General features: G+C 48.3%; 6 protein-coding genes across 6 annotated transcripts; 4 read left to right on the forward strand and 2 right to left on the reverse strand.

Annotated features, from left to right (window-relative positions):
* Nucleotides 1-741: 741 nt before the first annotated feature.
* Nucleotides 742-1296, forward strand: LY89DRAFT_375673 (uncharacterized protein). The gene has a single exon (XM_018207088.1). It carries the CDS (start codon nt 832-834, stop codon nt 1153-1155), a length of 324 nt encoding a protein of 107 aa, XP_018061393.1. The 5' UTR covers nt 742-831; the 3' UTR covers nt 1156-1296.
* A 1453-nt stretch (nt 1297-2749) lies between these two features.
* LY89DRAFT_548991 (alpha/beta-hydrolase) lies at nt 2750-3640 on the reverse strand (the record flags this gene model as incomplete). The annotated part of the gene is made up of 1 exon (XM_018208281.1): nt 2750-3640. A coding segment is annotated over one exon (891 nt), but the record flags the coding sequence as incomplete, so codon positions are not given.
* A 947-nt stretch (nt 3641-4587) lies between these two features.
* LY89DRAFT_375732 (glycoside hydrolase family 94 protein) lies at nt 4588-7551 on the forward strand. The gene has a single exon (XM_018207089.1). It carries the CDS (start codon nt 4750-4752, stop codon nt 7105-7107), a length of 2358 nt encoding a protein of 785 aa, XP_018061395.1. The 5' UTR covers nt 4588-4749; the 3' UTR covers nt 7108-7551.
* A 274-nt stretch (nt 7552-7825) lies between these two features.
* Nucleotides 7826-8554, forward strand: LY89DRAFT_678316 (uncharacterized protein; the record flags this gene model as incomplete). Its single annotated transcript, XM_018213735.1, has 1 exon — nt 7826-8554. The coding sequence occupies one exon, from the start codon at nt 7826-7828 to the stop codon at nt 8552-8554; it is 729 nt and encodes a 242-aa protein (XP_018061396.1).
* Nucleotides 8555-9140: 586 nt separating this feature from the next.
* Nucleotides 9141-11730, forward strand: LY89DRAFT_726156 (HET-domain-containing protein; the record flags this gene model as incomplete). The annotated part of the gene is made up of 6 exons (XM_018219033.1): nt 9141-9795; nt 9875-10035; nt 10150-10278; nt 10326-10998; nt 11124-11257; nt 11500-11730. The coding sequence occupies 6 exons, from the start codon at nt 9141-9143 to the stop codon at nt 11728-11730; spliced, it is 1983 nt and encodes a 660-aa protein (XP_018061397.1).
* Nucleotides 11731-11750: 20 nt separating this feature from the next.
* Nucleotides 11751-14590, reverse strand: LY89DRAFT_726157 (P-loop containing nucleoside triphosphate hydrolase protein). The gene is made up of 2 exons (XM_018219034.1): nt 14348-14590; nt 11751-14297 (listed from the first exon to the last, which is right to left on the reverse strand). The coding sequence occupies exons 1-2, from the start codon at nt 14534-14536 to the stop codon at nt 12006-12008; spliced, it is 2481 nt and encodes an 826-aa protein (XP_018061398.1). The 5' UTR covers nt 14537-14590; the 3' UTR covers nt 11751-12005.
* Between the last annotated feature and the right edge of the window lie 81 nt (nt 14591-14671).

Below are 14671 nucleotides of genomic sequence, written 5' to 3' on the forward strand. Positions count from 1 at the left end.
GTGCTCTGTCCAGTCTTTTAACACACAACCGAACTCTTCCTTTCAAAAACAAGTGCCAATACGATGAACCAAAAATTGGAGTAAGTATGCTTCACAACCTCCCTAAACGACGGCTGCCTAACCAGAATCAAGGACCAGTCACAGACCGTTCCCGCATCTGCAGCTGGCTCGATTAGGATTCTCATTGGCGACATTAACTCTTGCATGGCCTAATACTCATAAGTAGGGTTAGCAGTCTTGAACATTTGCTGGGTCCGGGAAGCAACATGGCTATACTGCTAATCTTGGCTTTCGTCCCTATATAGGTATCAAATTGTTAGTTATATAAAACATTGATTGCTCTTCCTGTTTGTATTTGTCCCACCTTTGCCTATTGACACTACTTGGTCCCTTCTTAAAGTGCTTCGGCAATCTTTTAGCATAGTCGAAATAGGACCCTTCAAGTTAGGCTTCTGCTCGCTGAGAACTTCACAGTGTTGCATGCGTGCAAAAAGGAGATGTCAAGACCCAATTCATGCTTTTTGACCTTCTTGAAAATACAATACAAGCTTCCTTTCATGTTCTCCCAACCTGCTTCGAATCTCACTCCCTGCGACGTCGCTCTTTCCCCTCAAGCTCCTCCCATCGCGACCTTCCGATCAAGGATATGACGATATCATCGTCTCACTTTCCATCACCGTGCCTTCTCATTCCAATCGCAGCAGTGTTAGCGTCAAACCCGTTTATTTAAACTCGTCTTCCTCAACTCTTCTTCCTCTTCTTCTTTTCTTTTTTCCCTGGCTACATTGGGCTCATAGCTGACGAGGATCAAGAAGCTCTCAGCTGGCAGACATGTCATTGCACTTCGACATGTCTGGGAGGCCATTTCGGAGGCCTCTGCGGCACAATTTTTTGATTTTCCATCCTCCTCTAGTAGGATCTTGTATTGTCGTGCATTTGACCTCAGTTGGAGGTCGGGCTGGAATCAGGAGTCAAAAAAGGGTATGTGAACACTCACCACACTGTGCGACGCTCAAGCTGACCCCAGACATATCCTCAGGTTCCTATGCGTCGTCGTCACCGATGCGTCGAGGTGGTCTTGCAGCGTGCTCGGTCAGCGAGGTCGATATGTCTGCTGGTGAGTATGATTCTAGCCAGCGTGAATCCAACCACTAACCATGAAGACATCTCGTTACGAATACACGTTTGGTTGTCGCAGCTCTGGTCCTTGTCGATTGTTAGTAAGCGGGTGAGTGGGTGGTGCATGGTGACTGAAGGTTGGACATAAATGTGAGGAGCGTGGAGACATGTAGATAGGCATGGAGCATACCGTCAATCAATTCTCATCACATACCTATTGCTCCATCTTCGTGGACGAAGCCATCAGTGAAATGCCTGCTCCGCCTTCCTCGTTGTCGTCGTGCATGTCTTGAAAAAAAAAAGGAATGAAGAAGTAACATGTGCTGGGGGGAGAATTTATACTTGAAAATCAGGGTGGTACCGGTCTACTTTAAGTACTTCTTGTCCCGAGGATTTGTAAGTCATGAACGTCATAACATTACTTGACACGGTCGTGACAAGTGGCACTTTAACACGACTTGCGTTCTCCGGCATACACTTTACCAAAACGAGATAGTCTATAGCGAACGGACTCCGTTCAAATAAATAGCTCGAGCCCAGCACCGCGTTGGAACCGACGGTCTTGCAGATTTTCTAATGAGATACTTCTACGAGACCTGCCTAACCAGGACCAGTCTGCAGCTAGTTTAGGATTTCCAAGGTTGGTCTTCCCTTGCACGTGTTCACCATCCGGTCGAGTAACGAGGGCACGGTTCTGGAAATGTAGGATTTTATTGCTTGCAATGAATCAATGGTGGAGTATAAATTATACTGTAGATTTATCTCTCGAGATATTGATTAGACCCAGTCAAGTGATTTGTGTCCGTATAGAGGTACTCAAAAGCCAACCTTGTAATTCTCGCAGTCGAAAAGACCCTCTACGTGCTGCAAGGCTGAATTTGATCGTCAATCCCTTGTTCGAATTTCTACGAGAAAGACTTGATGAACTCATTCAAAATGTCCTCCTCAGGCAGTGAGAATGTCGCACGCTAATTTGGCACTGCTAGTCAGGGACATTGAACAACATATTATACTTTTGATAATCTGAGTGTCGATCCTCTTACTAGGATTTTTAAAGAATCCATTGGTATGAGCAAAGCAGTGGAATATTCAAGCAGCCACGGGACACCAACAGCGACATGACCATTGACAGCTTTCAAGAAAGACATAAGAAACAATGGAACATAAATCGAAGTGCAAAATATCTCACACATCCTAAAAGCTACTAAGCACTAGCTCTCCCCAGATTCAACACAGACATTTAATCAAACCCATGTGGAGTCCTGATCATGGGTGTCTTCCCCCACCAACCCCACTTGGCGCGGCCGGCGAATCGACTTTATTTCAACGCCACACCACCTTCCTTCTCCATGCAACTAATGCATGCATGGTCACGAACCTCGTCCGCAGAGAAAAGCAATCATGTGCCTGTGAGTGTTTCGTGGGGTTGAAGGATCTTCAAAGATGTCTTGCTTACTGCGTGGAAAATTTGAGATGGCTTGTTTCTCCTCCCCGTGTTTTTCATCCAGTAGCAGTACCTACGTAGGTAAGAATATTTTAGCGTCCGGGTGCAGCACGCCGTTGCCGAGCCTGTTCCTCGTCTCCTCGTCTCCTCTGCCCATTGCTCAATGTTCCGTTCCTTCCAGTACCCCCATCTTGCTTCATCGGCGATCAGTTGAGGCTTGACAATCTGCAAGTTGTGCGTCCTTGCTTCTCCTTCCGCATATACAAAGCGACTTTGACTTGATAGGCTCAGATGAGCTCTTTGTCCTTGCTCATCCACCTCCGCCATATCTTCTAATCTCTTCCTCAAAGCTTCTCGCGCCTCTGGAGTTCCACTTCCGTTCTTGATGCCCCACTCGTAGACTTTGCTTAAGTCCACGGACTCGTTCGCGAAAATAACACTCAGTCTCCCATCACCCAACAACTGTTTCCCTTTGACTTTCTTGTTCACCTTGTCTGTGCTCTCCTTCATACCCGCTTCTTCTAACTCCACGGATTGCTCGTTGCCCTGATCATTGGCCTTCAACGTTGCCCATTCTTCATCGGTCAGAACTCGATTCTTTTCCAGACCAACAACCTCCATATACGATGCATCACCTAGCAATGCTGGCCAACTATCAGGTAACTTCGTCCGCTCAATTGCACTGTCGATAATTACCAGACCTACTACCTTTTCCTTTCCATGCATAGCCAAGAATTCCCTGACCAGGACCCCGCCATAACTGTGACCAACCAGAATCCAGGGAGGAGCAATACCACCAACATCCAACAACTTCGTCAGATCTTCACATCTCTTAGTAGCCGTCAACGGCTGCGCAGATGCGGGTAGAGGAGCTGAATCCTTCGCCTTGCTCTTTCCATACCCAGCACGATCGTAAGTGTATACGGGAGCGTACTGAGATATAAGACGAGCTGCAGCCACCCATTCCGCGCTGGTCCCTCCGAGGCCAGCTTCGATGATGACTACTGGCTGTGATGGGGAAGTCCGGGGGGACGCATCATAAGCACGCAAGAAAAGAGAATAATCCCCGATGGACACGAGATTGCCGCCGAATTCGTTGCCAGAAGAATGTTGTTGAGACATGGTCGACGCCATTGCCAATTATGGAATACCGCAGGCCAGTGGGGTTTCTCAATGCAAGTCAGACAAGAAGGAAGTTGGAGTCTGGGATGGGGAAGTGGAGGGCTTTCCAGGATACCCTCAGGTGATAGCAGCAGCCAAGGAAACTAAACATCTGACGTAAAAGCTTTCAGGAAACGGCTTACTATCCTATATCCTATCCTATACGCATCCCCATCCCATCCCAACTCACCACGAACTTTCATGTGCAGGAAAACGAAGTCCACTCAATTGCGTTGGAGATGATGATGATGATGATGGCAAATCGACAATGTCTCGATTCAGGTTTTCCATATTTCACTCAATATCGGTACCGGGAAAAGCCCCAAGCCCCCCATCCAATGGAACCGCTTAGGGCCCTCTGTGGTTTCCACAACGGGGGTCAATGCGCTAAAATGCCTCAACAGATACGCCACCGCCAGTGTGCACCTCCACGATCCCGGGCAGGCCTTGTCCTGTACCTGACTCTCTTTTTTTCCAAGCATCGTACATCCCATTTCCACGCATCTCATCCCTCACGCAAATGGAGTTATTCATTTTCCTCCCCTCTGATCTCGACAATGCAGTCACTTACAGCCACTACAACCGCACCAGATACGACGGCTCCACGGTCCGGCGACTACCCCCCACGCCGGGCCGCGGGAGAGCCGTCAGAGCAGTCCCCAATGGTCCAATGGTCCAATGGATCACTGACGTTCTTGTAATTCAGGTTCACCAGGTTCTGTTTCGGGGCTGGGTGCTACTGCAGTCACCTGGCGGTCAGGGTCTTCAGGGTTAGACCAAATTCTCTTCTCACCGATTGCATATTCACCAATATCTGTGGCCTCCGCACTCGGGGGGGTACTTAACGAGACTCTCTGCCTGTTCTTAAGTACGCCCTTTTTGAGAGATGGAACATACGGTAGGATACTCCTCCAAACACCCTAAGCATACCATTCGACACCGCTCCATGTCCACCGCCACCAAAAGACCATCCAAACACTTGCTTCACCAGTACTTGCTCCTCCCGACCCAAGTCCAATCCCATAATGCTTGGCTCAACTCACAATGGTGCTCGCTATGAGCTGACCAGTCCTACCGCCATGCCCAAGGCCGCCGGTTTCTTGTGGAACCAGAGAATGATGATCCAAATGACCTGCCGCGGCTACGCTGTCGCCCAGTTCATGCAGCCCGAGCCGACCAAATACTCGCATGCGCCTAACATCGAAGCAAAGACGTTCATGCAGCCAGAGCAGAGCTACTATGCCCACCACCCAGGCCGTTTCGTCTACATCAAAGATGAGGAGACTGGTGATCTGTTCTCGGCCCCGTACGAACCGGTGCGGGAACCAGTCGACCGTTTTTGTTTTTCGGTAGGCCAGAGCGACATCGTATGGGCCGTCGAGCATCTTGGCATCCGGGTTGAGATGACCTTGGGTTTGCCCACGCAGGACGTAGCCGAGCTGTGGACAGTCAAGGTCACGAACTTGTCAGGACGACGACGTAAGATCAGCGTCTACCCGTACTTCTCGATAGGCAATATGTCGTGGATGAACCAGTCCGCTGAGTACCGTCCGGATCTCGGTGGTGTCGTCGCGAGCAGTGTGACGCCATATCAAAAGGCAACTGAATACTTCAAGAACAAGTATTTGAAAGATAAGACCTACATGATGTGTGGAACACCACCCACGTCTTGGGAAACCAATCAACAGGCCTTCGAAGGTGAAGGGGGTCTGCACGATCCATCCGCTCTCAGGGAACCCAACCTGTTGGGCACTGACGCGCGCTACGAAACGCCCGTAGCCGCCGTGCAGTATCGACTCGCGCTCAACCCAGACGAGCAACGAGAGTACCGCTTCATGTTCGGTCCAGCATTTGATGATGAGGAAATTCGAGGTATGTGCAAGAAATACCTGTCCAAGGGAGGGTTTGCCAGAGCCGCTCGCGAGTACGCATGGTACATCGAGCAAGGCCGTGGATGTCTCCAGATTGAGACCCCAGACGAGGATCTAGACAACTTTGTCAACAACTGGTTACCTCGCCAGGTTTACTATCACGGCGATGTGAATCGTCTGACAACAGATCCTCAGACTCGCAACTATCTTCAAGACAACATGGGCATGAGTTACATCAAGCCTGAGGTCACACGCAAAGCTTTCCTCACTGCACTCTCTCAGCAAGAATCTACTGGTGCCATGCCCGATGGGATTCTCTTGGCCGAAGGAGCAGAGTTGAAGTACATCAACCAAATCCCTCACACAGACCATTGCGTATGGCTTCCAGTGACGCTGGACACCTACCTGGCCGAGACAGCTGACTATGCTCTCCTAAAGGAAAAAGTAGAGGGTCCTGATGGAGATGAGCTGACTGTGTTTGAGAGAATCAGCGGTGCCATGGATTGGCTTTTGAAGGCTCGTGACGACCGTGGCCTAAGCTACATTGCCCAAGGTGACTGGTGTGATCCCATGAACATGGTTGGTTACAAGGGCAAAGGCGTCTCAGGCTGGCTCACTGTAGCGACTGGCTACGCACTCAACCTCTGGACCGCTGTTTGCGAACAACAAGGTCACAGCAAGCTCGCTGCACACTATCGTGAAGGTGTGGACGAACTCAATGCAGCCGCAAATGAGTATCTCTGGGACGGAGACTGGTTCGCACGTGGCATCACAGACGACGATGTAGTCTTTGGTACCAAGAAAGACAAAGAAGGACGCATCTGGCTCAATCCTCAGACGTTCTCCATCCTTAGTGGAGCAGCTAACACCGAGCAACGTGCCAAGATATTCAAAGAGGTAGAGAAGCAGCTCAGCACACCGTATGGCGTTACCATGTTCGCACCACCATACAGCAAGATGCGAGAGGATGTTGGTCGTGTGACACAGAAGTATCCAGGCTCCGCTGAGAATGGCTCAGTTTACAACCACGCTGCCATCTTCTACGTCTACAGTCTCTATACTATCGGAGAGCATGATCGCGCCTACAAGATTCTCCGCCAAATGCTTCCAGGTCCAAGCGAGGAGGACTACCGCCAACGTGGTCAACTACCCATTTTCATTCCTAACTACTACCGTGGTGCCTACCACGAGTATCCACACACGGCAGGCCGCTCGAGTCAGCTTTTCAACACGGGAACCATCACTTGGGTCTATCGCTGCTTCAGCGAGGGACTCTGTGGCCTGCGCGGCGATGCCGAAGGACTGACTATCCGCCCCAAGCTACCTTCAACGTGGAACTCGATCAAAGTCACCCGCCTCTTCCGTGGAGCCAAGTTCGAGCTGGATATCCGTCGCAAGAATGGTTTGAGAGAGACGATGGTCATGCATGCCGGGAAGGTCGTGCCAGGGGCTCGGATTACGAACATCAAAGCGGGTGCAACGTATCACTTGTCCGTTCTTGTCCCGCAATGAATATGACAGTTTGGGTTTTTCTTTTTCTTTTTGGCTGGTTGTTTTTTCTTCTTTGGCGCAGGCTTGGATTACGAAGATTGTTGGGAGGATTAATTACGGAACTACTGAAAGCATAGTTCAGCCACAAAGCACACACAATAGAGGCAGCGAGAATAGAATAGGGGCATTCTGGGCAATTTTCGCAATACAGGCTGGTGGCTGGGATATCGGAATTAATTAGATTGTGGCGAAGCAATTCCAATTTGGATATTGGCAATAATTCGGTCGGCACTTGGAGTCGATTGCGGGCGTGAACCAACAATACTCGGTATCTGCTTTGGCACACACATTGGCGTTGGGCTTTTTTAGAATCCAGATTGGCAAAATCCCTCAATGGGTAGACCTGCATAGAGCAGAGCAGAAATAATGCACAGTGAGCTCCGATTCTACTCCGATATGCCACGTACTTGCTCTTGTGTATCGTTACACACAATTGAACTTCAGACACGCTGCTGGAGGCACAAGAATGATTGGTCGCCACGCGAACTGCGGCTGAAGAGGGCTGCTTGACAAACGGCACCTCTTGAAAGCAAGCAATATGGTGATTTTCCAGAGTCGCTGTGAACGAGCTGACGAGCCGTTTGAAACGGGTCAATGACAACCTACGAACAATTTAGGAGACTCAACACGTGCAACGCAACTTCTGGTATCAAGCCACTGTCTTACAGACTGCGTCGCTATGGCCTCGGGTGTGGAATCGTTTGAATCATTTCAAGAGGATATCGACGATTCGTCTTTTTACGATGCTACCTACGCCTTGCTCACGCAGGATTTGTTCGGTGGGAGCGGACCCAATGAGATATGTTCCACAGAGAATGTGAATGATAAGCTTGAACCCTATCAGAAGCATAACAATGCATCGCCGACCACGTACTCGTCCAAAGACGTAGAAGGAACAAATACTCTGAATTGCCCACCTGCAGACTCCATCACGTCCCCACACGAAGCTTCCGTATCGTTCTCCTCCTCCTCCTCCTTACCACCATCTCTACCATCTCTGCCAACGCTGGCTCTCGAACAACTCGAAGCACAGCCAAGACCACTGAAGTCCAAAGGTTCACGGAGCGCAGATTCCAAATTGTATGAGAGGATTAATAAATGGATCGAGGAACAAATCGCACAGTTCAATAAACTTTACACTTGGATTAAGAAGGATCTCGAGCTCCAGAGGGAGGATTGGATCAGAAACATATATGCGAAATCTTTGACAAATGGCGACTTCAGGTACGCAATCATGCGGGAACACCCGCGTCATCCACTTCACAGTAAATCGCCTCGACATATTGTGCGGTTCATGGTGGCGAATGATATAACTGAGTCGCTTTGGCAAGAAGACCCCAGGCTCCGGAAACTTCACCAAGAACTCAAGCTGGACGAGGAACTCTTTCAAGGATGGTTCATGTTATGATTTTGTACTATTGTGTCGTCATAAAGTGAAATCGTACATTGATCACAAGCAAAGAGAATGCAAACAGCGAAGGACTTTGTTGTTGAAGATGGGAAAGTCATATGGGCTAAACATACAGAACAATGGGCTGATAAAACTTGGGAAGGACCCAAAAGTAATCGCGGCAGACCGAAGCCTAAGAAGAGTTAAGGATACGCTGGCTTGAGTGCTTGAAACGAGAGTAGTTAAGATGTCATCACGCAAACCTAGGTATTGCGGTATTTGAATAACCGTTGGGTAGCGGGACCCATTTGTACACTCTACTCACTATGACCAGAATCGAAACTTTCAATCATAGCGGGAAATATCTCGAAAGGTTGACTTGATTGTTCATGAAGTTCTAAGAGGCTTGAATTTGATTCGTCCCCACCCGACCCGCGCGGCTGAAAAGGGCTCCGCACCTGCATCCCGAATGGCATCTTTTGGAGTCATCTGAAGACAACATGTGTAATATTCAACCGGGTCAATAACCAGATGAGTATTCTGCGTCATCACGCATATCGGACTGCCTGAATATCCGCCTGAGACCAATATAGAAACTTTCCTTATGGCAGGCGACAGCCTAGCGTGGTTGAGCCGAGCGATCAAGAAGCTCACAGTCACAAAAAATTCGGAGCTTCAAGGAGAAATCAGTGGCAAGGAGCGGACAAAATGTACGAAGACAGTGCTAGACAATAAAGGCCGAGATAAGTTTGACAAGAACGAGAGACATTCAGAGACCGACACGAAGGCCGAGGCTGAAGTCAGAAATATTCGTCCCGGGCCAAGTGCCACTGAATTGACATCTCTTTATCAACCACTCGATATAGAATCGAAAGAAATCAGGGTTCTGTATCTGGTTCCAGGAGCATGGAACGATATGATTTGTTGCACGATGGAGACTCGGTCTCTAAGCGACGCATACCGGAAATACGAAGCTTTATCCTACGTATGGGATGCTGAACCAGGTTTCCAAGCAATTGTTGTCAATGAGCAACCTCTTTCCGTCAAGAGAAATCTCTTCCTTGCCTTGCGGCGTCTGCGGAAGTCGAACGAGCCCCGAATCATGTGGGTAGATGCATTGTGCATTAATCAGCAAAGCAACGTCGAGAAGTCTCATCAAGTCGCCCTTATGAGAAACATTTACCGGTCTTGTGTGCGGGTTTATCTTTGGCTTGGAGACTACTCCACTAATCCCTCCGACACTCGAAGCGTGGAGGATGGTATCAGAGGACATCCCGAAGATTGGATCAAACAAGATAATATGTTTCAAGCTTTCAATCTAATCCACGAATTGTCAAGAAATAAACATCTTCACGAGCTCTCGTGCTACGACAAAAAAGAAAGACAAAAGGCCTTTTCACCCTGAGATCCTCGATGCTTATATATCTCTGGTATCGTCACCATGGTGGGACAGACTCTGGGTGGTACAAGAGAAGATATTATCCCCCGAGTGTCTCTTAGTATGTGGATCCATGTCAGCCCTGTGGGTGATATTCTCGAAGGCTATGGATAATGTTGTTATTCATGGAAAAGATTGCTTTAGGCAATCGTGGAACGAGCTTAGATCCAAACAGAACGAGGCGATGCTGAAGAGCATAAGAAAAATCAGAGACTTCGGGCAAATGACTGATCGCACTAAAAGCTGGATGGACTTTTATCGCTTCATTCTACACCACCGCAATAGAAAGTCCAGCGATCCTCGAGTGAGTCGACCCGGCGATACCACGGCTATGCTGATGAATTGTTGTAGGACATGGTTTATGGATTGTCTGCACTGGCACCACATATTCCGCCTGAGTTAATCGCGGATTACTCGCTCAGCAAAGAAGAAATATTTGAACGTCTTGTCCTTTTGTTCATCAAAGAGCATGGTACACTACATGCTCTCAGAGGTCAAAGGACTTTGATTGAAAACTCGAAGAGCTGGGTGTACGACTGGAGCTCGGATGTTGATGATAGGCTCTGGTATCAGGAGAGCATGAGACTTGAGATCGTACTTTACAAGGCTTCTAGAAATAAGAAACCTGTGGTAGAGAGTTGTAGTGACGGACAACTCTCTGCTGATGGGGTATTTTTTGATCTTGTTGCTGAGAGAGGACAGACCTGTGATAATTCACCCGAGAGCAGGATAAAGTCCTTGCGGGAGTGGTACAATTTATGTCAGAATGCCAGCAAGCAGATGCCACGAAGCATGTGGCGAGAAGACTTTCTCCGCACGGTGATTGGCGATGTGGCTTATAAAGTCGACAACAATGGTATCATGAAAATCGGCATGAGAACTCCAGCAGATATGAAAGATGTGTTCGACGACTGGTTAGTGTATAGAGAACGACCTAGCCAATACAAGAGCACTGGTGACTCTGATCTTGCTATGTTCGACGACCTGGTCAAGACAATGGCAACAGGCTTGAAGTTCTTCCTCAGTACGTTGAACTTTGCCCTCCTTACAATGATACTTCGAGGCTGAGCTCTCGAGACACTCTTTTGGAAGAGTTTGGCTCCTGTATCCTTCAATATTCTGTCATGAAATATGCTGATTTATTAACAGCCGAGAAAGGATACATGGGACTAGGTAATCCTGAAATTGGTGATGAGGTTTGGGTTTTGCTTGGTGGTGATAAACCATTTCTCCTCCGGCCACTTCCGTCTTCGACGAGCCACTGGCTCATTGGGGACTGTTTTGTAAACGGCATCATGGATGGAGAGGCCCTTGAGGGCTGGAAAACAAAGAAACGAACGGTTCACTTGAAATGAAACATTTTCACAACCTCAATGTTCAACATTATCTTCGGAAACCTGGATCCAGAGGCGATAGACCAACTATCCGTTGACATGAACACCGAAGCGCTATGACTCTGCAAAATCCTGCCTCGGTATGATAAGGCCTAAGTAAGCGCGACTACCAGCAGGATACCAGTTGAAAGGTGATGTACCTCGAGCGGGAAGCGTTGCGGTCCACTGAGACTTTGAATGAGCTTGGGGTGAAAACGAGGCTGGTGTGGTGTGGTGAAGAGGGAAAGAAGGCATTGGCAAATGGAGGAGACTCTGTCTGGGAAGTTGATAGCGAGGTGGATTCGGAAGATGCGAGGGTGGAAAGGAAGGAGCACAGAAGGCAAAGCAAGTACGAATCGAAACATTGGCAAGGGTTGATTTGAAGCAGTATAAGCGCATAGTAGTCGTTTAAATGATATTCGCTTCATTATTCGAGCATTCGAGCTAAGATTCCTTGCTATGGGAGCCTAGGTAGCTTGTGCGGAGTGAAGGATTGAATAAATTCCCAAGTCGCTTGATGCCAAGGAAAAGTCGCAAGCAATGTGTTCCCTGAACGATCTGCAACCCTCATTGAAGTACAATGTCTATCAGATCCTGGGTATTATCCAAACCTTTGTACATCATTTATACATACTTTTGATACATTTCCCTTGGAGTGTCAAGGGTTGATCGTCTCAGACTTCACCAGCTCCTTTGGTGGGATGGGTACGCCAGCCTCGGACGCTGGAGACGCCTCGTTCAGAAGTCCGTCGGCTTCTTCCTCTGAAAATTCGTTCTCAAGCGAACTCGATTCTCGTGATTCGTCCTCTATCTCCACATCCTCTTCGAGGCCTAAACCATCCTGAGCCTGTCGCTGTTGTTCCTGTTCTGCCATTTCCAGCTCTAATGCCTTCTTCCTTAAGTAGTTGAAATGTTTCTTCTTCGCACTGTCAAACTGTACCTCGGCCAAGCACTCGTCAATCTTTGCTTCGACGAGGCCTTTCACATGAAAGGCGAGGGCTTGACTTCTGAAGACACCAGCAAATCTATAGCTTAACCACAGGTATAGCGTCAACGCTTTGTGCAAGCTCTCAGCAGATTTCAAGTAAGCCTTGCTACCAAGAACATAAGTGTCTTTATCGAGGTCGAGCAACTCTAGATTGAGAGTTTTGAGGTCCAGAAGTTCACCTCCAGATTGAGTGGCAACACACTCTGCAAATTCTTGAACGATTTTTCCGAAGCCTGGTTCCCGCAAAGCTACAGGAGCAGCCATAAACGTGATTCGGTCCATAGTCGACAGGTCGTAGGGTTCTAGCAAGTCTGCTATATCAACCTGCTCTTTAAGACGGCACATGTGAAAAAGATCACCCAGCTTGCACATGTCCCAAAGGCGGCGGGTTATATAGCTGAAGGCAGTTCCCTTCGGAAAGTAAGAGGCGTACCTGAACAGGATATGCGCCGGGGGCTGAATCCCAGCAGTCTTGATAGGTTCTACTTCAAGATCCATCGCTTTCCGAACGACAGGCAGGTCGAATCTTTCAAGCGTCGTCACCAATCCATTTGTGCGATCGGCCTCTTCTGCTAGGGGCACTATCGTTCGTTCGTGCTGAGGAGAACTCTCGTTGACAGCTTGGTGGGCAGTTTTGTATCTCCCAGCTCGTCCAGCGATTTGTTTGATCTCGGATGGTTGTATAACTCGGAATGACATACCGTCGTGCTTTGAGATGGATTCGAAAACCACTCTCTTAATGCTCAAGTTCAATCCCATACCAACAGCATCACTAGCCACTAAAAAGTCATAGTCGTTGTCGGGATTGTTGAACAGTTCGGCCTGTTGTGCACGAGTCTCGGGGGGTAAGGAGCCATACACCACGGCACATCGTTTGCCAGTACTCTTCTCGATATCGGCTTTCATGGCATGGATTGCCACACGAGAAAACAAGATTACAGCATCACCCTTTCTGAGTTTGGTAAGGTCGCCTTCCAGACTTCTCTTTTCCGCCGCCAAAGGACTCAATCGCTCATATTTGTGTATGACCAGCTTGTCACCAATGGCAGCACAGATATCGGAGACGAGTTGAATAGTACGCAACTCACCACAGAGATGTACTTCGTCTGCTTGCACCCCCAAAAAGCCTTGCGTCCATGCCCATCCACGATCAATGTCTCCCATCATCTGGATTTCGTCGATGACTGCAACGTCAACTTTCTTGTTGAGAGGCATCATCTCAACCGTACAGCTACTCATTTTCATGAGTCCGTCCTCAGGTATTCGGCGCTCTTCTCCTGTGATTAACATACATGACTTTCCCTTGGCATTGAACCTTGAATACACCTCGTGGGCCAATAGTCGTAGAGGGCCAGCATATATTCCAGTATTCGCCGCTTCAAGCCTCTTCAGTGCATGGTATGTTTTGCCAGAATTAGTGGGGCCAACGTGTAGATGTATAGTTCTGTGCATGGCTCTCGTAGCAGGAAACCATTCGAAAGGATGTCGGAGATCCGATAATCTGTCTTGATTCGTCTTGTCTTGTTGCGAGAATTTGAATTCAACAACATAATTGATGAATGCGAACTTTGTCTCTGAGCGTAAAGCGTTGACGCCGCCAACTACGAAGGCTCGTCTGAACCGAGAGAACAGTGGATTGGTCTCCTTGTGTAATTTTCCATCCTCAATCAGTATAATAGAGTTTCGAATTTGGCCCTCGTATTCGTTGAGACGTTCTGCAAGCATCTCGCGTGAGGTTATACCCCAAGTCGTATATTCAGTCTGCGCGGATTCTGGACGCAGAGAATACTTTAGTTTCGTGAACTCTTCAACAAGAAGTTGTCCGAAAACACTATATGTGGTTGATTTCGACAGTATTCGTTTCGAGCCACTTTTCATTTCCGTTGAGTTCAGAGTAAATTCTGCTCCTGGTTTCCGAAATCTTGATCTAATCACGGAAGAATTGTTGTAACGATGAGAAGCCTGTGGAACTTGGATCAGTGGTCGTCTCACCTAATGAAATGCTTACTGACCATGAATCTTGCAGCAGGTGGCCCCAATTCTGAGGGTCGTGATCGATTTATAGTTGGAGTTCGTCGAAATTCGACTGTCTGGCTGTACTGTCTCGCACCATTGGCCGGTGAGAAAGGGGCCGTGAGGCATGCTGAAGGTCTAAATGTGCAGAATACACACTTGCCACCTTCTCGTGTTGAAAATGACATTACTGTGAAGATGGTGGGGAGTCCACCAACACTCGGAGGTTGGACACGATGATGTGTAGATTTCTCGCGCCAAAAAAATATCAGGGGCGACGCGCCTTATCTTATCAAGCGGAAGGTTAGTCTAGGGTAGTGCCA

Source organism: Mollisia scopiformis (assembly GCF_001500285.1).
Source record: "Mollisia scopiformis unplaced genomic scaffold LY89scaffold_39, whole genome shotgun sequence".
NCBI classification, from domain to species: Eukaryota; Fungi; Ascomycota; class Leotiomycetes; order Helotiales; family Mollisiaceae; genus Mollisia; species Mollisia scopiformis.

What these genes read in the sequence shown, in the direction of transcription:
- LY89DRAFT_375732 (XM_018207089.1), top strand. Translation starts at nt 4,750, where the DNA reads ATGCTTGGCTCAACTCACAATGGTGCTCGCTATGAGCTGACCAGTCCT.
- LY89DRAFT_726157 (XM_018219034.1), bottom strand. Translation starts at nt 14,536, where the DNA reads ATGTCATTTTCAACACGAGAAGGTGGCAAGTGTGTATTCTGCACATTT. An exon ending in CACCTGCTGCAAGATTCATG is followed by an intron (nt 14,298 to 14,347) that starts GTCAGTAAGCAT and finishes CAAGTTCCACAG; the next exon opens with GCTTCTCATCGTTACAACAA.
- LY89DRAFT_375673 (XM_018207088.1), top strand. Translation starts at nt 832, where the DNA reads ATGTCATTGCACTTCGACATGTCTGGGAGGCCATTTCGGAGGCCTCTG.